This window comes from Cynoglossus semilaevis, chromosome Z (genome assembly GCF_000523025.1).
Source record: "Cynoglossus semilaevis isolate Cse_v1.0 chromosome Z, Cse_v1.0, whole genome shotgun sequence".
Lineage (NCBI taxonomy): Eukaryota > Metazoa > Chordata > Actinopteri > Pleuronectiformes > Cynoglossidae > Cynoglossus > Cynoglossus semilaevis.
The window spans coordinates 152,686-177,161 of record NC_024328.1 but is presented as its reverse complement, the minus strand read 5'-3'; the positions used below and the strand labels follow the sequence as shown (position 1 = coordinate 177,161).

Below are 24,476 nucleotides of genomic sequence, written 5' to 3'. Positions count from 1 at the left end.
CAAGTTCTTACTCCAATCAAAATGCCCTCGAACGTTGGCGGAATAAATGTGAAATGTTCCTTTAAGTGGATCACAGGAAAGTTGACGTAATTTTGGAAGTGACAGGAAGGAAGTGGGTGTTAGCTGACTGACGTTAGCAATTTATACTCACCTAGTCTGCTGCGGCTTCTATGGTAAATTATTAGACGTTTACAGTTTTTGTCGCTACGGCCTGTTTTCTAATATCGTAGATATCTTTAGTAACTGCTATCCAGTTAGCCTGCTCGTTAGCCGTGTTAGCATCTGTGTTATAAAGCTTCGATCAAACTACAAACTAGGTCTAGAAACGTCTGTTAGTTTCTCAATTCGAAAAAGGTTTCGTGTTGTTGTTTATATAAATTAATATATACAGTGTTTACTATCATGTAGTTACGAAGTTTTACGCTAGAGCAGGATTTTTGTGGTACTAACAAAGTAATTCTTGAAGCAATACTAGTAATTATCAATGATAACATGAGTTTTTACAATCGGTCGGCCGTTTAGTTCACAAATTGCAAAAAAAAATGTGTCGTCGAGGAACTGGGAAACCGGAAAATTAACCTGTTCAAAGAATTGAGTTCACACAAAAGGTTCATAATTCTTTGAACATTTTCAAATTAAGGAGGACAAGATTTGTCCTCTCTTGTAGTCGTACTAGGCGAGATTAGGCATAACTATGTCCATTGAGCTTAATACCTTGTCCTTTTTTGCCATATAGTAGGATTAGGTTTTTAAATCCCGATTTCTAACCTTGGTGATTCATAGAGAGGGTTGCGCCATGAAGTGCATCCGGAGTAAAAACTGAGCAAGGACAGAGCAACAGGGGTTTTCTTCTGCACTTTTTTTTTATGGTCTGTATTGTCATTGTACCACTGGGATACGACGAAACTAAGCCTCTGCTTTTAACCCATAACCACCTCAGTGGTGACTTGCCAGCTAGTGGAAAGAAGCTTGTTTAAGTGTTACAAAAAGTGATAAAATGATAATAAAATGATAATTTGCCTGAGATATTACTATTGAAGTAGTTTAGACTTGATTTTGGTCAATTTTTGTATATAATATTATATAATTGTGACATAATATATAATTTCAATGTGCTTAGGTTTAGTTGTTCTTCTATAAAAACTTAAAGGAAGTTGTTTTTCATCCAGCATTTTACCATTCAGACTATGACCTCAGTAATAGTGTTTGCCTCCATAACTGATAATGAAAATGTAAGCTGTGATGCTGCTGGCTCTTGGTCCAGCTGTTTATGTCTGCTTTAAAATCATTCAAATGAATGTAAAACTTCATTACTTTAACATAAAACTAGGTTAATTAGCTCATACCATGTTCATTCCCTTGTCTTTTCAGGAAGAGATGTCAGGAGAGAGTGTGGTGAGCTCGGCAGTGCCAGCAGCTACAACAAGGACTACATCCTTCAAGGGCTCCAGCCCCAGCTCTAAATATGTGAAACTAAATGTTGGCGGGGCTCTGTACTACACTACAATGCAGACACTGACTAAACAAGACACAATGCTCAAAGCCATGTTCAGTGGCAGGATGGAAGTCCTGACAGACAGTGAAGGTGAAGAAAGTGATTGAGTGTTTCACTATTGTCCCACCGCTAGGTTTGACCTGTTAAAAATTAAAATCCCATCCTTTAATACTCACAGGTTGGATCTTAATTGATCGCTGTGGGAAACATTTTGGAACAATCCTAAACTACCTTAGAGACGGCGCAGTTCCACTTCCAGACAGCAGACGAGAAACTGAGGAACTGCTCGCAGAGGCCAAGTATTACCTTGTCCAAGGCTTAGCCGATGAATGCAGTGCTGCCCTTCAGGTACTGTCAAAATAAAACACCTATATTTTACTCCTATTATTTTTTTTATTATTATTTAAAAATCCTTATCCTGTATACTGTAAAATAAAAAATCCAAAAAAAGACGCAAATATTTGCAAAGTCCAGATCTGTAACAACAATATGAAAGCCATTACGTTTATTTTCACTGTTGTCATCAATAGCATTCATGAAATGTTTTACAACTTTGTTGTTGTATTTTGCACAGAACAAGGAAACATATGAGCCTATGTGTAAAGTCCCTTTGATGACATCATCCAAGGAGGAGCAAAGGCTAATTGCAACATCAAATAAGGTATGTTCTAATTATTGTCATTATTACAGCTTTTAATCTAGTGTTAATTAATACATATTTCACTCAGAAACTATATATACAACTATGCATAAACTATATATATATATATATATATATATATATATATACACATACATACACACACACACACAACATATATTTTGTTTTTGCAGCCTACGGTGAAGCTGCTGTATAACAGAAGCAACAACAAGTATTCATATACCAGGTAAGAGCTTCACTACACTCAGAACAACAGAACTAAGTTTGATAGCAACATGATGTGAAATTCCTCCTGTGTATTTTCCTTATATTGTCTTGTACACTCCTCCCATACATTTATACAACAGCAATTCAGACGACAACATGCTGAAAAACATTGAGCTGTTCGACAAGCTGTCGCTGCGGTTCAACGGCCGCGTTCTCTTCATTAAAGACGTGATTGGAGATGAGATCTGTTGTTGGTCGTTCTACGGCCAGGGTCGTAAGATTGCTGAAGTTTGTTGCACCTCAATTGTTTACGCTACAGAAAAGAAGCAAACGAAGGTGAAGAAATTTAATTGTTTTTAATTTAAGCCCTGGAGACTTTGTCGCTTTATGTAAGATGTTTGGATGTTGCCTTTGAGACACTTATCTAACTCTACTTCTGTCTTAGGTTGAGTTCCCTGAGGCACGCATCTATGAGGAGACTCTCAACATCCTCCTGTATGAGTCTCACGATGGCAGAGGTCCAGACAATGCACTGCTGGAGGCCACAGGGGGAGCTGCGGGACGATCTAGTCATCTAGATGAGGACGAGGAGCGAGAACGAATTGAACGAGTTCGTAGGATTCATATCAAGCGACCTGATGACCGCACACACCATCACCAGTGACCCTCCTGGATCAACCTGTGTTTTTGACCCATTTTCTTTTTCACCACGCTTGTGCCTTACATCACCTAGCGCCTCTTTTTGATCACTTCTCTCCCCCTCTTTATTTTGACCAGCACTCTTAAAAAGACTTCTAGGAGAAGCCATGCAACAGTGTGTAGTGCTGATGTGCAGGTTTTTGTTGTGTGATGTGGCAGGCTGTGGTGGTTGAGTCACAGTCACTCCTATCACCGTTCTCTAATGGTGTGCTGAAGCTCATGTACATGGATTTGTGCAGTTGTTTGTTCCAGTTCCAATATCAATAGATCATGTGAAAACTACACTTTTGCAGATACCCAACACTGATATTTTTACAATGACATGGTGCCCCCTGCCTCTGTAAGACAATCAGGAACCGAAATTAACACACCGCCTATAACTGTTGTTTAGAAATTATCCTTCTTATAAACATGACCAAACAGAACATATTCTGAAATACTATGGATAGTCTTCTTATTCTGCCACAATTTGTAGAGGAAGAGTAAGAGCAGTTTCATGGTTTAGGGATTTAACCTGTGTCCTCTGTGTTTCTGATCGGATTTGAACTTAAATCTCTAAACGTAATTTTTGACACCGTTTCAAATTAACTGCTTCAGGCACGGACACACATGCAGTGCAACTGTACATGTAGATACACTTAGATATAAAAAAAAAGGTAATAAAGGTTAACACTATATGTTTATCAACACCAGTCCATTTTAAGTTAAGCAAAGCAGAACGTAGGAATGGTATTGCGTTAGCAGCTAACAAATTCACAAGATGTTGCTAAAAACCTTCAGTATACCTTTCTTATCCCTGATAGATACACAGTGGCCATCAATGGATGAATCTTAATGCTGTAAACAATGAAGCCACTTGGTGGCAGTGTTTTACTCTTAGGTGTTGTCAGAGCTGTGTGGCCTGATGACCAACATTAAATACTAACACATTAACATTAAAAATCGATGGATTTTAGTTTAGTGCTTCTGTTATATTTACATTTAATGTTCATATATTCTCACACCTAATTAAAATGATTTTGACTTGGAGCGTAGGTACCGTGAACTTGTGATGTGAGTAGTTGAATATACTGTGGTGGTTAAATGATGGATGCTGAGGTTGAAGTGAACAACTGTAACCAGAGATCTGCCCTGGGGCAGGAAGGGAATCCTGTCAACAAGCTTTTACACAGAAAGAGAAATTAGAAACTCGCCTTCGTCACTGCGTTCATCAACACAACGTACTGTTAGCACACTGGAGCTTAAAGTTCAAAATTTGCAACAGTCAATGTTGGTTTGTTGCACACAAGTGACCACATGTACGTTTTATATTTATAACTACTTTATCACAAATACATTTCTACATAAAGCTCTGTGTGTTTGAGTTTATTCCCTTTTTTCCCATCTGTTGAAAAGTTAGAAATTTATGTATGATACATAAATATTTATTGCTCATACTTAAATTATTTTATCAATGAGAGATGAGTGTGGTTTTACTCTCAGGCGTGGCGCTAAACAAACAAAAACTAAATGCACAATTAAGTGCTGAAACAGTAGTTTAATATTTTTCTTGTAAAAGTCCATGTTCATTGAGACTACTGCATGAAAAACGTCAGTGTCCAGAGTAAAAGTCCATTCTGGTTTGTTAAGGTGCTGTTCGGGTGTCCTGATCTACAGGGATCTCCTCATGAAATATGCAGAGGTTTCTTGGGTGTCTCCTCTGACCCTACATCACCGTGTACGGGCACGCGTGGCTACCTGCAATTTCAAAAAGGAAAGCCCCTTTTGAGCAGGTTCATGTCAGATCAGAGTCTCCTGTACCTTTAGGAGCATGCAGAACATGAATTCTTCATAATAACAAGAGTCAACTTGCCACCATGAGGTGTCCATTCTTGGCCTTGTACACCATAGGTTCCTGCCCTGTGGTGAAGTCGATAGCACTCTCTTTGCCTGGATGGGGTTCCATCTTGATTCTAAAAATTGATGTGAACATGGTAAAAACCCTTCATGAGCACATACTGAGTTCAGTTCTTACACTTAATGGACTTTCTGTAGCACCATATGAAAGTGAAAACTGAAGAGGAGCAAGAGTCAGCAGGAGTGAGAACATCACGAGTCAAGACACATTTATTGATGTTATGTTTGCACATCAAATGTCTGACAGTGACTCTGGGTGTTCAAAGTATGGCACAACAGCAAATACAGCAACAGGAGGTTAAAGAAGGTTAAAAAAGCTGAACTCAGAGGTCAAACTGGCTGAAGATGAAGTTAGAGAGGGAAGAATACTGAAAGACCCCAGAGATTGTCCATTAAAACTGGTGATAAAGGACATGAAGATGGTTGGTGCAACAGTAGGAGGCAGCAGACGACGTCATGTCTGTCTTCCAGACTTACGTGCCCTGAACCACTTTGATTGCATTTTGCTTGTTTGCAACGACACTCAGTTTGGTGAGAAACTCATACAAGTGGTCACACTGGAGCAAGAGGTCCCCCTGGAACAGATTTAAACAAGATGACAGAGGTAAAGGGAAAGCCTTTATTTATTTTATCATTTGAATTCAGGTTAATTCATGATACAAGAGCAGTACCTTCTGTTTAGGATCCTCACATGTTATGTGGAATACAATCATGTCATCAGTCAAATTACTGACTGAAATCCCTGCAGGAGGCCACAAAAGATAACATGTGAAACTCTAAATGATCAACACTCAGACCTATGACATGTGGACAGCAGTGTTCATGATCCTAGAAGCAGCAATGATTGTCATGTTTCACCGTAACAGTGTCTAATGAACTAATATAAATTAAATATGCACAGCTGTCTGTAGTCAGTATTTTAGTACCAGCCCAGGTAATGAACCAGTCACTTACAAAACGTTTTTAAAAACCTTTTATTTTATCTTGAAATTGCTGTTTCCCTTAATAGTATTTTAAATTATGATTTTTTTTCTGAAATGTTTTTTTTTCTGAAATTTTGCTCTTTTGTATAGACTCACTACTTTGTTATTAACTAATATGAGGAAACTGAACAAAGACGGATAAAAGCATCAGCAGGATTAATTTAATCATAGAGGTATAGAGCTACATGCATTTAATCAGTACTCCCAGAGTAGTAGCTCCCAAGAAAAAAGTGTGGACATCCCTGGTTTACAACATTTTCACCTGCAGCAGCATTTAACCACAACGCTTCATCATTCTACACCATCATCATATCATCTGTCATATCATCACACTCTGCTGACCTTTGAGAAAGGTGTAGAGTACTCTCTGTGTGATCCTGGCCTCATCGATCACATAGGCAGCTGTCTCAGTGAGGACCAGCTGCCTTGGCTTTGGTTTGAAACCACTCCTGTTGTACTTGATGACTGACACACTGTACTGCAGAGATAGAAGACATTGACAGTGATTTCTGGTCAACAAGAGGCTGAATTAATCTCTGACTGTTTCATACCTTGATGCGCTCGTTGCGAATTATCTGCAGAACCCGCATGTTTATATCCTGTTCACCTGGAGTAATGACACCACAGTAAAGCTGCTGGTAATATTGTTTTTAAAGTGTGTTGTGTTTGGACCTTGACACGTACTGATCCTGGTGTCTATGAAAGGCTGCGCGACGCTCTGTGGGTAACTCTCCTTTTTTCCCTTGAAGATGGAGCTAGTTACAAATTTTAGTTGCAACTAAAAAAAACAAAAGTCATATATGGAATTCATGAAATATCATTTGACAATTCAGTTTTCTACAACACGCCTGATTTTGCTACCTGTGCTTTTCTCTGAGGTGTAATCCCTCTCACATATTTCCGTACCATAACACGGTAGCAAAGTTTTCGCAGGATCTCTGATGCCTGATAAGAAGAGAGACTGAAAGGTCAAAATATCTACTTTTATCTGTTTAGCTGAGGTGTTTATATATAAATCTATCTTTTACTGTACTGTACCTCCTTGGCAACAGGTGGTGGTGCATACCAGGTGGTTTTATCCAAAACACTTTTTGGCAGATTTTCTTTAAGTCGGTTTAGGAAGTGTTGTCTCACGAAGGCCAGATACTCAGAGTTGTCTGTGCTTTTGGCCTCCCCTCGGGTCAAGTAACCTTTTATAAATCTAAAACAGGTTGTCAGATGTTGAACTAAATGAAATTGTTTTTAGAAAGTGCAGCGAAGAGAATTGTCAAACTTTCTCTATTACTGTTTAATGACTTTGACGGCCCAGGCTCTCTTCTCTCTCTCCTTCCTGGCCTGGACTCCTCTCCAGCAGGTTTCAATCTTTGTGGCTTGGAGGAGTTAAGAGAAATGGACAGAGTGTTTGTGATGTTTTTTTAAGATGCACAAACAGAAGTATATGTAAACAGAAGTGAATAAAATGTCCTTGTTTACATCTATAAACAAGCGACATTGCTCAAGTCAAGGCGGTCTGACTTTATTGGCAAGGATGAATGGAGACAGGTGCAAACAAAACCAAGGGAGCAATAGCTCCTCAAACAGTAAATGACATACAACTACACTGCATGTTGTAAGTTATATTTTGTGCAAGAAATATAAATTAAAAAGCTGGAACTATGGATAAATATGTCCATACAATAATCAGGATGCTTAAAAAATTGGTCACAAAGTAAGGAATTGCAATTACACGTGATATACATATACATGATTTGCAATAAGGACAAAAAAGTGGTCACCTGCAGTACTGGGCCAACGGGGGGCTCTAGAGCAGCTGAAAACTGAATACTATTTTAAACCTGGCTAGAAGTATATATATATATAGCTAGTCTTTTTTTTAATCCATAAAAATTGGTATTAAATTGTCACCCAGGCTGATGACTGCTGCAACCAGTTTGATCCAGTTCTATGTGTTGTGTATAGTGACACTCACCAGCTTCTTTCTGTTTTTTGAATTCTCCCTTTGCCTTGTATCCTTTGTATTTGGCCTGGAGTCTTGTTGCTGTTAATTCAGGGTATGTCAATTCATGTTATCATGGTGCAGGCAGTGATAAATGATAAAGTTTTCATCCATAATATTCACTCACCAAGTTCATGCTTACACCTCTCATAGGCGTCCTCTGTGGCGTACAGTGTCCTTGGATAACGGATGAATATTTTGGTACTGTATCAGAGATGGAAAAATTAGGCTTTTGATCCTTCTTGACACAAATTCAAATTTCTACATTGCATTTACTAGAATGCTGTCCTCACCGTCCCATTTTGTATTCGTTTGGCAGGTAGCCCAGATGTTGAACCAACACTTCTACTCCATCAGCGGGCAGGCCTCTCCAGTGAGGCCAGGTTGCTGGGCACAGGGGTTTATATCTAGTAAAAACAGGAAAATAATCTGAATTTGTTGACAGTTATTGATAAAAATGTCTTTATCTAATTTCCCCCCAAACCTTTTTAGGAAGACATCATATTTGCGTCGGTAAGCAAATCCTGCCCTCCTGACTCTGAGGTGCTCCATGAGACCCAGGTACTTCACCTGGTGCCTGATCAGAGCTTCGTCAAATAAACCTGTGAGAGATGCAAGGACTGAATTTAAAATAAAAACAAACCCCGGAATCAAATCAAACTCTGAAGAACATCCATTTATTATATTATATTATATTATATTATATTATATTATATTATATTATATTATATTATATTATATTATATTATATTATATTGTATTATATTATATTATATTATATTACCTGTCTGCTTGGATTCATTAGACTTGAGACAGCGTATGTACCAGGCCTCTTTAGCCATGAGGATCTCTGTCAGCTTCAGCAGGCTGCTCTTAAACTGGGTCGCCACCTACAGACACAACATGAGACCCATAATCCCCAACAGTTCAACTGTCAGACCCACATGGCCTTAATGACAACACAGTCACACTGCCACTGACTTGTCTTTGTCTCAGTGGTCACTCCAGATAATAAAGGGACCACGGACTAATCTGCTGTTTCTCATTAATAATGAATGACACATGTCCCACAGTAGTCTTTAGCTCAGGGCAAACATGAGTGGCTTTAACTCTATGGATCAGTTGTTTTGAAAAGAAAATCAAGAAATCATTGCAAAGAAAAAAATCTTGTTGAAAAAAAATGTTTTACTTAAATGTAATAATAATAATATAATATAATAATAAAAAAAACTAATAAGTAATGGTTTGCTCACTTTTTACAATGAATTATATAAGGCTGTTTCCATTGTTTATATTTTGTATTAATACAAAAGTAAAAGAGGTTAGTTTGGTAGGTTTTTATGATGGTGTTTTAAGGAGATTTAATATTATTATTATTAAGTGGTATGCAGGTGTTTAATTATCTCAATAACGTAACTGTTTTAATACAGAAAAACCCAACCTTTGGTAAATATAGCTGCCTCCATACACCTATTCCAGTTACTGCAATAGTAAATCACATTTACTTATTTATTTAAATTCAGGGTAAATCCAATTTGTATTTTCATCAGGTCAAAGAGGTCCACATGTGAAAATTATAGTCTTAGTATTTACACTGATCTGGATGATTGAACATAAAATCATCGTAACATTTGTTATGGGGCTGAAGGTCGAATATAAACAAAGTCTGCACTCACTGTTTCTGGTCTCCGTCTGTTGTCTGGGTCTAAGGTGGAGAAACACTCGCGGACTATGGCATTTTTAGATTGACACATCAGCTGTGACAGAGCGTTAAGATCACACGCAAAAACAACAGCACATGTTAATCTAAATCAAATTAATGTTCCAGGTTGTAAATCATTTCTGCTAATTTTTCAACAACTTTAAACTCACATCTTTTATGTTTCTGTACAACAGGTCATTGTTTTTATCCAGAAAACCTAGAACAGCAGTGTAGGAGAGAAAATTAAAAGTTATAGTGTTGCAGATGACAACTCAACAATCTACATGTCTGAGTGTCTGAGATCGGGATTCGTTTTACCCACAACACAGTAGGTGACCTCTCCGGCATAATGAAGGAGACGGAAATCTCCCCTCTCCAGAGTCTTACGTGTCGTTTTGTCGGCCAGTTTGTGTCTATGAGAGACAAAGGGATGAAAAGTGAGAGGCAAACAAATCCTAATCCTCCGTCTTTGTCGTCTCGATGTCGCCTCACTCACGACATAGCAGTCAGCAGTGGCATTTAGACGGGGTTTGTATTTAATTTAAACAGCCAGGTGATGATCGAATGTGAATTTGATAGCAAAGACACCAGTGCCATCATCTTGATTGGAGTTACTTGTGCTCTCAGATTGTTGGTGGTACAAATCAACTCACGTGACAAAGTGTGGATGATTTCCCATCTTGTCCTCCAGTCTCTCGAGGAAGGTCAGATCGGTGGCATCTCCTGGTCTCAGACACTCTTCGTCCTACAAGAGTTTTGTTTATCAAACCATAGTATGAATAGCCTCTTTAATCCTTATTTATATGTTTAACATCAGCTAACCCATCACTCACAAGTATGGAAATGATTCCTCTGTGTTTCTCCTCGACCAGGTCACAGATGATCTTATTGTTAAAGAACTGCACAGGTTCCCACTTGGAGAAATTTTTAACACAGATTGAGAAACATTTTAATGCAAATTAATATATCTGTATATATAAAAACATTTATGTATCAATATATATATGTGTGTGTGTGTGTATTTTTTTCCACCAGTTTACCTCAATACCCTCTGCCTCATATTCTTCCTGCTCAGACTTCAGTGTCAGTTGGATAAACAGCTGTTGCAACTTCTCATTACAGTAGTTGATGCAGAACTGCTCAAAACTAAAATGAAATCAGAAATAAATAGCCAAGAAAGAAAATGATCAGATTTATAGTATCTAGAATAACATTCTAGTTGAATTAAGAGCACACTTGAAGTAATAAAAACAGACATTATCAAACGTAACACTAGAATAATTTGATATCAAATTAATGAATGTAGAAATGAGTATTTTTACATTTGTTTGACAGCTTTTCTTCAGAAAGAGCACCATGTTAAAGTTGAGCTAAAAGTTGTAAAACTGTCGGTTTTATTAAAGAAAAAACCAGCACACCTGTTCACATAGAACACTTCGAAGCCGTAGATGTCCAGAAGTCCAATCACAGTCTTTCTAGAAGAGTCCTTTTAAATAAAATAAAAGATAAAACTTCATTAAATACAAATATAATAATACAAACTCTATAACATTATTGGATACTCACCTTGTTCTCCATGGACTCATTGATCCTGCTGACCAGCCAGGTAAAGGTCTGTCCATAAATGGCTTTAGCCAGAGCATCTCTCACATAAATGGCATGATCCAATGTGAATGGGCTGAGAATCTTTACAGAAAGATTAAAAAAATAAAAAATGTATTTTTTGTTTTAAAATCAATGACAAAGTATGAATGTGATGATTTGGACACCTTATCAGCTTTGGCTTCAATCTTCCTGTATGTTAGTCCTTCTTGGAGAATATGAGCATCAACATCCAACAGCTGCACAAAAAATGTGAAAGATTAATGTGAAACATTTTGCTATCGTGTAAAAAGGAATAGCCAGGCTTCCTAATTCCTTACATTTGAGACCCAGCGCAGTGATGCATTGTTGTTCATTAGCGCGTTGCCTTTAATGTCCGCATCAAAACGAATGTTCCCCAGGTGGAGAACGCTGGCAACAATCTCAAACAAGTACTGGGAAGGTAACATATTTTCAACATCACGCAACACATCATGAATATTGTGAGCAACTGCGTCAGACTTACATTAATGTTGGTGTCATCAATGTTGATGATTTGAAGGGCATTTTTGACTGTTTTCCATTCATTGTTGTCATTGATGGAGGATACAATGGCACATTCTCCCTGTCAAAGAGGGGGAAAGACTGTATGACCACTAACTGTACCACTGTTTTAGTGAACTCACAGTACATTTATACCTGGGTCAGATAGTTGTATTGATGGCAGTCTCTCTCCAGACCCAGTTTGTGAAGCAGGTCCTCTGCACCTCCTTGCACTAACTGATAGAAAATGTGGAAGTTTCTTTCCCCATGGTTCTGATGCACCACCCTTGACTTTTCAAGTAGATAGTTCAGAATATGGCCTCCGACAGCCTCTCCCTATAGGAACCATAATTAGTTCAACCACAGCCTGTTTATTAGTACCCTATGGTACAATCACCCTATCTTCTGCCTTTGCCCTCTGGTCCACTCTAGACATATCATTACTCATCTCACAGTTCTTGTATATGTTCTGCACCACACTCATGTACTTTTTCAGCACTTTTTACCATTTCATAATGTGTTTTTTTTTAAATAAAACAATTAAGCACAGAGATAAAAAATAAGATAATATATACCACAAAAATTCCCGTGGATGAAAAAAATCAAGCGAGAACCTAAACTGTTTCTCCTGATAACATCCAACTAGTTCCTGCTAATTCTTACTTGCCAATTCCGGCCTTACCTCACTGTCAAACTGAATATCCATATATTTCCCGAACCGACTTGAATTGTCATTTTTTAGAGTTTTGGCATTTCCAAAAGCCTGCACAAAAATAAAATATGATACAGAGTATTCGTTAGTGCACCTCATGTTTTGGTATGCCGTCAACATAATACAGTAAAAAGTATAAATACCTCAAGAACTGGATTGGACATGAGCATTTTGTCCCGTACAGTGTTGAGCAGAGCAGTGCTCGGACAGCTGACGGCATAATACTGCAGAATCTTCTTAGAGGCCTCCGTTTTTCCAGCTCCACTCTCACCAGAGATAAGGATGAAGTGATTGTTGTATTCTGTCAACATGGTGTGGTAGGCATTGTCTGCCAGGGCGTAGCTGCGGGATGCAGAGAAGGCAGATTTGTATTCTTTAGGCTTGGTGAAGTGGGTAAGAAGCAGACCTGACACTCCACTACAGACATGTATGGTCAACTCACATGTGTGGTGGAAGCTCAAAAAAGTTGACACCCATGTAGAGCTCCATTTGAGTCTTATTGTAAATGTCCAGCTCTTTATAGGGATTGACAGACACCAACAAAGTGCCAATGTATGTCTGAAAAATGTTAAAAATGATCACTGATAAAAAGAAAATGTCTACACAGGTGACAGTGGGTTTTTTTATGCTCTTGTTTTTGATTCTCACATATATGAGATCATTACTGAAGCGCTTCTTCAGGTTGCTTAGCACGGCCTCTTCTGTGGTTTCGTCCAGAAGCACAAAATCCTGGATTCCAACCCGGTCCCTGGCAGTGAGTGCACCTTCCATATCTAGCTGAACCTGGGTGACAAAAAATTCAACCATGACTGAGCTAAATGCAAAAACTGGGAGCAGAAAAAATGTTGTTGTTTTTTAATCAGCCATGCAGCTGGGTAAGCAGAGAAAGGAGGTATTTAGTAAAAATTATATTTATATTATATGAAAAGCTGTACCAATAGATCAACAGTTTTGTAATATTGTACCAAAAACTACAATTTTTAAACCATTGTCCATAAATAGAAAACCAGTTGATAGATATTATATACTGTGTTTATAGGCATTATAAATGAGAGATATTACACATTTATAAATGATCTTTTTTATACATTGAAAGTTTCTTTACAGTTAGCGAATATTGCACACTATGTTGTGAAGAACATTTGCATGTTAAACTTAGAAATTAAGTATATTGCAGGTTTCCTGCTCTACAAGTACAGAACAGTACTGCATTGAAATGTTTCGTTTTTTTTCTTTACATTTAAAATATATTTTGTTATGTTATGTAAGTACATAATTAAGGTAATTAACCTTGTTCCAGTTTATTTATTAGTAATCTAAACAAATAATTCAAGTTAACTCTCAAAGTGCTTCATATATTAAAAAGCATAACATTTATATTCACCTCTTTATGTGTTTTGTTTTAGCCAATGTATTGTATGAATTACTGTTTGAATACATGACCCAGTATGGGAGGAGGGCTCAGAGAAAATGGCCAGAAAAAAAAAGCAGCAACATGGTCCCTGTTAGTTTAATTGAAATGAGGGGTCTAGAGGTCTTGTGTGTCTTTTGAGCAAAGCTCTGTGAATGTGCAGACACAGAAGCTAATGATCACTACACAGACACACACAGACCTCGTCTGGCAGTTTCCCAAAGCTGACGCACACACACACACACACACACACAGGGCAAATCGACTGAGGGAGCTCAAAGCAGCGGCACATTTAAAAAGCATAGTGGGAAAAATTCCACCAGTCTGTTTTGCATTCTCAGCACTAACACTTACACCAAAGGTTTTCACAGCTTTTGTTGGTTTTGTATTTTTTCCCCTCTCTCTCGTTCCCTCCCAAGGCCTTTGATTCTCAACTCTCTCTGTAAAAACATTAAAAAAGATAATCCATTGGATCTAATTGACACAAAGCTCTGGGTTCCCCCTCCTCCCCTGCTCCTGTCCAACGCCTATGGTCCTGTTTTCTTCTGAGAAAGGCCAAGTGTTTTTGTCCAGTAAATACCACAGAGCAGAGACAAAAAAGACGTCTTTAAAATGCAGTCTACAATCCATTACACATATTCCCCCTGCATATCTATTGAGTAATTATTCATTAGAAAACATTTAACGTCACAGTGAATTTCACACTAGGCAGTTGAAACACAATAGAGGAGATTTGGCCTATTTTGGGGTGAGGAGTTGGGGAGGGGGCTGGCTGTACAGAGGAAGGGTGAGGGCGAAGGAGGCGGGGGGAGGTGGGGAGCAGCATTTGTCTGATCTGAGAACCTCTGAATCAGGGCCATCTTGAGACAACGGGCCGGACTAAATAGTGCAGTAACGATGTGTGCCCCGCTGCTTGCTGTGACACACATTTAGTTTGCCCTGACGGCCAACAATAGAGACTTGTTCTTAGCAATCCTGAGCTGCAATTTGGACTTCATTACTCTGCTCACACTCTGGGCCCCATAGAAGGAGAGAGGAGGTTGGTCAGATGAGAGGGTATTTTTTTCTTCCACCTGTCGGTTCCATATCCCCAATCCTCACCCCTCTGTCCCCAATAATACCCCTCACCCCGTGTCCCTACCACTAACCCCAACCAACCCCCTTCCCACAGCCCCCACTGCACTCACCCACCCACTTTAAGCCAATGAGACAGGTGAACAATATCATTGAAGGAACTCTTTTTTGGACGTCAGAATCAATCTGGCAAACGTAATGGTAGTGTTGCTGGTGTGGGGTATCTGTGACGCCCCCTTTCTTCATGGGAACAAACTTCTCTGTGCGCAGCACAAGCAGACAATATGCAGGGACAGCGTGACTTAGGGATCTGCCATACAGTATTACAAGTAATAACATGAACAGATAAGCCCCTGTCAGGAGCAGGGATAATGAATTCAGTGCTGATAATAATACCAAAGTTTTTGCTTTTCATTCACTACGCTGACAAAACCTAAGGGCTTGGTTGGTCTCCATTCAGAGTTCCTTTGGTGTCCTGCAGGTATTTCTATTCAAGAAATGTGTCTGTGGCATGCAGAGGTGTTTCCAATAACTCTGTCCCAGAAAGGCTGAACACTGAATGGGTGACAAGTAGAAACACCCTGAAGTTTTCTCTCATGCATGTTTTATATTATCAGCCTGTATAATACAAAACCCAGTCCTGGACTGTAATGTTGCCGGGTCATAATTAAACCATCTACAGCCCAATCTGATGCAGCGGGGGTATAATGTAATGATAGGTAAAGAATCCACCCAGCCATTGTCAGATCAGGTGAATTGCTTTGCTACCTCAGAGCTCAACCAATTGTATTTTAATTAAGAGATGGTCCCTTTTCTCGGTCTAGAGTGTCAGTGTTGCCTGAGACGGTGTGACCTCATCAGTGTAAGGAGTGAAGATCGCCTCAAATGAAGGCAGGGAAAGAAGGGGGGGAAGCAAATACGGAACACGAATACTTATCTACATCTCTGGGGGGGGTTGGCCTTTCTATCATTTTAATATTATTTAAGTTGTAGTGTAACATTGACATGGAAGCAACATTTACATTATTTCAATTCTTCCTACATCAATAAAGCTTCCAGCAGCCAGTTGCTAAAAATGCAGCCAAATATGGCTAAATATAGCCATAACATAACATCTCCCACTGACTCCACTTAGATTACATCTAAAATGGAATTGTTGCAAATGGTTTCATTTGAAATTGATCAAGCATCAGCAATAAACCCAGGGAAACATTTACTACATACTCTGAGATGCATGTTGTACTAGTATTCTTGACTTTCTGTCGAGAACCTATTGTAGTATTTGTGTATGCCATCGGGGCCAGATCCAAATGATGGAATTAAAAACCATGATACAAACAAATGTGATGCTAATGTTTGATTGCTTCAAACTGAGTAGCAAAAATGAAAGATGTTTTAAATGTAAAAAAAGGCAAAGATTATCCAACATTAAAGAATAACGAATGATCTGAGACCATAAAGCAGTGGTTCTAAACTTTCTTCACTGGACCCCCTTTGTAAACAGGACTATTTCCACTCCACCCCCTACCATCACACACACCCCTGCCCACAACAACACATTCACAACTCTCTACTGTATTAAATGAACAAGCACCTAAAATAAAAACTGCCCTTCCTGTTTGACAAAGAAAATATATTTACCAATCAGTGCATTTTGGCCCAAAAATAGTGAAAAATTAATTAATTTGCCTTGCTGCACATCCTAAAACAGCCCACCACCCACTTTAGGAACCACTATTATAGAGTAACATCAGGGCTAAAATCTGCTCTGCTCCAGGAGCCATCAAGTATCACAGATAAATCTCTGGTCAATGATGAACTTTCGAGGACTGTCACATTGAAATATCCTGAAGACACAGACAGAACAACAGTAAACAATGAAAATGTTTTTATAAAAAATAAAAATTAAACCCAAACCTGCATTTTTGAAGCTGTATTTGTCTTTGTCCAGATAAGGAATCTCAGTGAGACTGAAACAAATCCCCTCCCTTAACAAACGTTAGTCCAGACCGAAGTGTACCCTGTGTCTGCTTGCATGGAGACGATCGTTGGACCTGTAAATGTAGATTTGACAGGAGTCCAGATTGATTATCACTGACAAAAACAAAAGCACGTCCACTGTCCTCTCTACATCATTTGGATTTCTCCATGATGGTAAGATGATTGTGATGATGTATTAAGGCCTGTGAGCAACTGCTCCTTTCCATCATCCTACCCCAGTCTCAGGCCGCCGTAAACCAGGTACTTAATCATTCATGTCATGGGAGGTGGAGAGATGGAGATCTTATTCAGTGCTCACCTGAGTATCTACTGCTCGACTGAGTGTAACGTAACGAGACAGAAACAAGATCCAAACTGTAACAGTCCATCCTTCCCTTTCTTTTTCTAGGTCTAATAACTGGTCTCTGATTGGATGGATATATTACCATTAATAATCAGCTGCCGATTGATTGGTCTGTGTGAAAACACAGGCCAAGGGGAATAGCGCTGCGAGTGCTAAATGCTACTGTGTTTATACCCAAATGTAATTACCTACATTTGTGATTGGATGAAACCCATTATGAGATAATAGTCTGTCTAATTGAAGCTCACCTGATAGTGCTCAAATGATGGGCATCAGAGTAGCAGCAGTGGTACACTGTTAATGGGAGTAGAATAATGGACATTGACCTCAGGATGACCCAGACTGAGAACATGGACAGATGTGGACATCATCTCTGAGGACTGAAAGGCCTTTAAGCTCAACCTAAAAGTGCTATATAATGGAAGTTATGTCTATCCATCATAAACAATATGTTTCTAACTATTGATTATGAAACCATTGGCTTCTTTGAGGATCAGCACAATAAGATTCCTGATGGAACCCTCCCAATGTATCGGGTCGTAGAGCTACACTTGGCATGTTCCTTCCACCTGTGTGTAGATTAGTGTACAGGTGGATTTCAACCCAGGCTGTACAGGTTTGCTTGGTTGAAACTTTGATTAACAAAAGCTAGCATTCTAGTGGAGTTGGGAGCAAACTTCAGAGTAAAGTGTCAGTCCTAAAGCCCATGAGCTTCTTAGACCATGACTACAAACAAGCAATGCAGTCTTTCACAGCAAAAACAAGCAAAACAACTACTTATCAAACCAATTGAGCTTTTTAAATAGGATGGGTGACTCAGAGGTAAACTTGTTTTTGTCCCAATATTTGGAGTTTGTTGTAGGAGTCAATGGAAGTGAATTTGTCAGTGAAATTTCAATCACTCTCAAACAGATCTGTTTGATGTTTGTTCATTCTGCTTAAATATTATATTGTGTGCATTAACAATCTCTTACATCACACCGTTAGACAGTAAAAATAAAGCTGTGGAGGAGAAATGTGTCTGTAAGTTTAGAACCACATTGCCTCTATGCTCGGTGTCTCCTAAAACTTCCCTGCACACCTTGTGTTGAGGTAGTGGATGGGAGAAATAATGTGTTTATAAGTGTAACCTGGTAACCAGCATGAGAAAACACAGGTGTCCATTTCTCTGCTCTGCTGACCTGAAGGTTAGAAAAGCTCAGGTGTCACCACCTTCATGGATTGATCAATGTTTGGAGAGCCTTCAGTGGACCGCTCTCTGCGCTCAGCCGTATGAATTTCAACTATTCAGTCTCCACTTCAGAAAAGTTGTCAAGGTTACCTCTAATGTGGACCCCACCTCGCCCCAGCCCAATGGCCTGGCAATGCTTGTCCAATCTTAACAAGCTTTGTGAAACCCACTGGGCTCTGATTCAGCACGAGACCCGGCAAATCCAATTACACAGGAGTCAGAGAGGTTGATTTTCCCATTATAGATTCCATGCTGAGAATGAGAGCTGATGATAACACCCACATCACACCACCACTGGCCCCCCTCTCTGCTTCCCCCTCCTCATTTTGTCTCCATTTTACTGTGGCCCTCCCATTATATCTGCATCTCTTTCTATCTAATTCCTACCCCCCGCCTCCCCAAAAAACCTTCATTCTTCTTCATCCCTTTCTTCAGATCTCTCATTCTTCCATAGTCTTCTAATTTTTTCCGAGCAGCGTAACGAAGGCTGAGCCCCATCATCAGTTCAATTTGAAGCTGCTAGGTCTGGAGGAGTTACTCCTGACCCAGCACTCATTTAAATCTAAGATTAAAATTCTCAGTTTTTTTATATTCTGTCCATATTATTGCACTGTGGCTAATTTGTCAATTAATGATTTGTTTGACTTCATCTAAATGACCATTAGGAACAAAATTATTTATGCATTTGATTAAACTTTTTAAGGTCAGTGTAAAACTGCATAATTATCTGAACAACTTGACTTAGCGATGCCTTTGTGCCATACTGACCAGACATCACCAACCTGCTGTGCCACATAAAAACTAATGGAAGTTCTTTTGGAAATGAGGTTCTTTTACACTCGATCAGCTGTGAAAGGAAAAGGACTTTTGCTTTATCTTTACTCATAAGTAACTGACCTTGTCTCAGGCCAGAGACTTTGGTTTTGACACAGGTCACTAAGAGGTCAGTGCTATTGACCCCTATGAACCCCAAAGACAGGGTCCTTCTCTGATCCTTGAGGACAATAGGGTTTGGCCAGTCTGTCCATGATGCAGAGAAATAGTGACTGACCAGTACTGACCAGTACAGACCAGTACTCTCCCATTCATATTCCAGGTCCTCCACGTTGGTTGATGTCAGAAACAAAGACAAATGGCATTTAGTGGTTTGTCTTTAAAAAGGAAAAAAAAAGCAAATGTTATACCAAAATTAAAAACAAAACTAGAAGTTTAAATATTGAAGATAATGAAATATTTTAACCTGTTAAAAATATAATAAAAAGACAAGACAAGGGAAGTAAGGATAGGGGGTAATTTGTCACTAGTTTAGATTGTACAAAGTACAGTTAAACTGTAGTTTTGTAGTTACTAGTTTTAAAACATTATCTAAAACACAACTACACCTTTCATTTAAAGAGAGAAAACGTATAAATAACAGTAATATTATATAAGTAGATGTTACTTATTCCTCATCACAACTGTTCTTGTTGACCAAATAAGTTAATAATTAAAATAAAAATAACCTACTGTAACACATATTACATAAAATAAATAAATTTAATTTCATTTATCTTGTTGCAACCCCTTATTAAAAGTGCTGCACTCCTCAGGGGGCCCCACCCCCCACTTCGGAAGCCACTTATTTTAATATTGGCACTGGAGACAACAAAGACCACAAGGAATGTTAGTACTAATGGCACGGTGGTAGAGGAACAGTATGTTGTTGTTTGGTAGAATCATTAATAGTTTTGTTGCACATGTGATGTTCATATATGGAGAGAAAGAGACAAAAACTCCTTTTTTTTCCTGAATCACACACCATCAAACACTGAGGAACATTATTCAACTGCTGACAGAGTTTGAAGGAACACAAATGAAAACACTTCAACTGATTACAGCTTATTCAAACTCAGCTGCTAAGGCTGTGCCATCAAACCAACTAAAAATATAGGATGCAGAGGTGGATATGCTAGAATTATTTTCTAGAAGGAAAGTACTTCCATCTCCAAATAACTTCTATCTGACTGTCTCCTCTTCTGTATATACTGACTGGGGTTTTTAAGGATTACAAGTGTGCTTAGTGGCACATTTAAAAGCCAAACACACAATCAATATCAAAACTTCTTAAATTAAATTACTTGACAGGTGTAATAATGGGTTTGGAGACTCCTCAAGTGGGCAGTAGGTTAAAACGTGGTCTTTTGACTCGTGTTTGACTCATGTTTACCATGACTTGACAGTGTGTCCAGAGGGGTCATTTTAGGTGACATGCTACTCCAAGAAAACACGAGAGAACTCTTAGCCAGCAGAGAAGATTAGAGTGAGGGTGAGTCTGAGCTAACCCTCTTCTCAGACTTGCCAGTGTGTTTTAGTAAATACTTGGAACAGGACAAAAGCACAAGCTGCAAACACAGGCCATACACTTAGGCTGTGACCCCATTGTTTTTCCATTACTTCTGAAAAGGAATAAGAGAGCAGTGTGTAGTCACTCTCTTCCAGGAAGGAGCCAAAGGAGGTTCTCGTGTCTCTACTATGTAGCACACACACAGCCAGCTCTGGCCCTGGGTCACTGCCATTACCTTCATGGTTTTAGTTGGTCCACGTAGATCAATGTCTGTGCAGGTTCCCAGTCATCCAAGTAATTTAATCCAAAAATAGTTACACTAAGGGTAACTGGACAAAGTAGGTTTTTTTTAAAAACATTTCAGCTCTCATCCAAGAGGCTGAAGAACTGAAGAAGCCTCTTGGATGAGAGCTGAAACGTCTTAAAAAAAACAGATAGATTAATTATTTAAATGTGGCACCATTTTTCTCAAATCTCCCCTAAAATTTTTGACTTACCCTCACATAGCTTAGGTAAACTATAGGTTCAGGGTAACTGGTCATAAGAGTTGCATAGCCCCGAACTCACTGTATTTAGTAGTATACATTTCTGACACATTTGTATGAGTTTGGGCAGTTTTTTAAATGTTTTTCTACCCGCATCTGGAAACACTGCCCTCTATTGTTGTGTTTTCCAATTCGTTACAAACATCAATGAATGTACTTTTTGTTTTTTGTTTTTTTGCTTTATAAATTAATTAGCCACAGTACTTGAGACACAGTAATTGTAACTGTTCCATTAAAAACGGTACGTGCTGTATTTTCAAATATCTAAAATGCAGATTATTATTCCAGACACTCCAGGTTACACACCCTAATCCTGCGGACTTTAGGACCTCCAGGAACTGCCCTTTGGGGACTGCCTTGTTTTTGTCCGTTACGTTCATGCATATAATCATCGATTGTGCCTATTGTGACCGATTGATTTACCATCTGTAAGGTCCCCAGAGCCTAACACCGCTGTTACTGCAGTTTCCTTACAGACCTACAGGAAGTTACCTTTCATTTCCGGTGTCACGTTTACTTTTAAACTCTTTTCACCCTGGTGTTTATCATATTATCAAAGTGGCAAACTACAGATGTTTTGTTGAAATAAGTAAATAATATTTTATTGAAATGTTTTAATTTAAACTACAGTGAATGAAATGTAATGCTATTTTCTTCTGTACACTAACCTGAAAGTTTACATTAATGTATCAATTGATTTAAAAATCAACTTGTTTATTTGATGAACATATGATTCTTTCAAAACAGTCGTGACGTCAGATTTCACATTTTAAACTGCAAATTAAATACATCTGACGTTGAAAACAATAGAACTGAACACTATCTAATGTTGAGTTAAGGAATATTCACCCTGAAAACAAGCATCTATTTTATCATATTTCATGAAGGTGTTGAAGAAGTAATAGTAAATTATTTAAAATAAAGGGTTTGGCTGAAAATTACATTGCTCTTTTAATTACTTGCTCTTGACTGTAGCATGATATAGGTATAACTGTATGAGACGGACTACAAGGCTAAGTTATAAGAAAGCGTTTTTTGTGCATGCATGGACAATGGGTGTTTACTATATATCTTTACTATATTTATCCATTCTTCAGTTTAAGAAAATGTGGAAAACTTGTTTTTGTTTTTATTTCTTCAATCTCAAATAAATATTTTTTATGTGCAGACAAATGTATAAGCTGACTACGTCTTGTACAGACATTGTCTCAGTCTTTTTCCTCCACTTGAGTGAACTGCCATGAAAAGTCATTTTTTTATACCTTCTGATTTACTTCGCGAGAGGAAACGATGAAACAGTAAGTTTTCATTTCTTGGGTAGTCATCTGCAACTCAGACATAAGTCATTCATGCCATAGTGTCTATGTGTGTTTTCTCTCTTCTGTCTCTGTTTGCAGATGACTGTGTGTGTGTTTCTTTGCCGCCGCCTCCTGCAGCCCATCCGGCGCTCTGTACCTCCTCCTTACGCGCCTCCCCGGCTCTTTTTCCCACTGCTGGGAGGAATAGGACGCGGCCACAGCGGCGGGAAGCAAATTATCTTTAAGCACTTCCTAAAAGAAAAAAAAGCTCACACTTATACACTGATGCCACCACAACTAAGGAGACACATCGTCCCAGACATGAACCAGAGAACTCAGTAGGAATTAGCTGACAGCTGAGTCCAGGCTGGCACCAGTGCTCTTCTAGTGCGCTACTGTTGCTCATTAACGCACGTTTAACATAATTTGGATAGTCATTCTTTTTCATCTATTATAATAAACAACTACGATGTCTGGATGGAGTGTGGCCTGAGGTCTCGGCGGCTGGACGTGGAAACTGACGGAGCACTGCGCTTAAAAGAGAGGAGGAAAAGGGCAGAAAAGTGAAATAAAAGGAAACTGGAAACGATACTATCTGTTCGTGATGTGGTGACTGGATGTTCTTCAGAGCAGCTGTCAAACTCAGCCGATCCTCCTGCCCCTCGGGCCACTGGGAGCTGTTCTGAGGTCTTCACTGCGCATGTCAGAGCGCTGGACAGCTCCAGAGAGGGAAATTTAAAAAGGGGTTTTGCACAATCAAGTGCAACACAGTGAAATACAGTACAGGAGCTGAGGAGTGTCTCTCACTATCTCCAGTATCATCCAAAACAGGTGACTTTTCCATAATTTCTCAGGTTCAGCTTAAATTATTACTTCTGACCTTTAGTTTTTATGACATATTTGACAATTCAATTGTTGTTTTAGGTTTCTTTTTTTAATTTTGCTGTAATATTCTGCTTAAGTTAATGTTGTGGGGAAAAAGGGAAGCCAGCTTTGAACATATTTATTTCATGTTTAGGTTTTTATGTAACATACATGATTTCCATTGTTAAATTGTTAAAAACGTTTTTTGTTGTTGTTGTTTTGATTCAACACAAGGACTTTTTACTAGACATTTTTTAAATAAAATGTCAGCCCGCTGTGATAACCTATAAAGAGGTACATTGTTTTAATGTTATTGATGTATTTTCAGAGGCACCACACATCCCAAGAAATGATAGAAGGTGGAATAATATCCAGGATGTCCGGAATCATTGAGAATGCTGGCCATCATCCGTCACCACAGGACTACAGGTGAGTGATTTTGGCTGGAATCTGGCTTTGTGCCAGGAAATTTGTTACAGATTTTCTTGAGGACAAACAACACCTTTGCTCTTGGCAGCACATTGTCAAAATAGCTTAGCATCAACTGCTCAATAGATAAAAGGGATGTTTTTAGTGATGAAGTCTCTTTAAGGTGTTTTGCACAGAGTCATGGAACAAATTGTCCGACCTCGGTACGTTTCATCTAAAGGTAGATGGACAGCTCTTTTTGTGCATGAAAGGGGGTTGCAGAGAAAGAGAGAAAAAACCTGAAGAATAAATAATTTTCAGTCTGAATGGATCTGTCAGAAACCATCAGCTCTGTTTACACTCCCGCTGTCAGCACACCGGGCGTGAGCCTCTTGGCCTGGCAGCTCAGGAGGAGATGGGGTACCCCGGGTCAACACCACCATGCACAAGTGGCTCCCAATTAAAAAAAAAGCAGGAGTAGGAGGGGTGATATTTGGTGCTGC

The 24,476-nt window shown here is 38.9% G+C and overlaps 3 protein-coding genes across 4 annotated transcripts in view; 2 read left to right on the top strand and 1 right to left on the bottom strand.

The window, feature by feature from the left end:
• The first annotated feature begins 71 nt into the window (after positions 1–71).
• Positions 72–4,091, top strand: kctd10 (potassium channel tetramerization domain containing 10). 2 transcript variants are annotated; one of them, XM_008335523.3, is made up of 7 exons: positions 72–173; positions 1,372–1,585; positions 1,674–1,843; positions 2,070–2,156; positions 2,330–2,382; positions 2,504–2,699; positions 2,809–4,091. In XM_008335523.3, exons 1-7 carry the CDS (start codon positions 171–173, stop codon positions 3,025–3,027), a joined length of 942 nt encoding a protein of 313 aa, XP_008333745.1. In that variant the 5' UTR covers positions 72–170; the 3' UTR covers positions 3,028–4,091. The 2 variants fall into 2 exon arrangements, with proteins under 2 accessions (XP_008333745.1, XP_008333746.1); XM_008335524.3 differs by lacking the exon at positions 72–173 and adding an exon at positions 200–869.
• Positions 4,092–4,589: 498 nt separating this feature from the next.
• On the bottom strand, positions 4,590–13,252 carry myo1ha (myosin IHa). Its single transcript, XM_017042838.2, has 30 exons — positions 13,124–13,252; positions 12,918–13,033; positions 12,619–12,817; positions 12,446–12,526; positions 11,920–12,099; positions 11,747–11,845; positions 11,562–11,675; positions 11,409–11,480; positions 11,206–11,325; positions 11,058–11,125; positions 10,680–10,785; positions 10,473–10,553; positions 10,293–10,384; positions 9,958–10,052; positions 9,810–9,856; positions 9,614–9,694; positions 8,722–8,827; positions 8,422–8,539; positions 8,231–8,344; positions 8,065–8,141; positions 7,911–7,979; positions 7,227–7,311; positions 6,980–7,142; positions 6,803–6,886; positions 6,626–6,719; positions 6,493–6,548; positions 6,284–6,419; positions 5,630–5,700; positions 5,436–5,533; positions 4,590–5,014 (listed from the first exon to the last, which is right to left on the bottom strand). The coding sequence occupies exons 1-30, from the start codon at positions 13,244–13,246 to the stop codon at positions 4,906–4,908; spliced, it is 3,054 nt and encodes a 1,017-aa protein (XP_016898327.1). The 5' UTR covers positions 13,247–13,252; the 3' UTR covers positions 4,590–4,905.
• Positions 13,253–22,462: 9,210 nt separating this feature from the next.
• The window catches only part of foxn4 (forkhead box N4), a 9,513-nt gene continuing 7,499 nt past the window's right edge, over positions 22,463–24,476 (top strand). The window contains exons 1-2 of the mRNA XM_008335520.3: positions 22,463–23,532; positions 23,894–23,994. Coding sequence (XP_008333742.1) covers positions 23,915–23,994 — 80 coding nt within the window. The 5' untranslated portion in view covers positions 22,463–23,532; positions 23,894–23,914. The remainder of the gene's footprint in view (positions 23,533–23,893; positions 23,995–24,476) is intronic.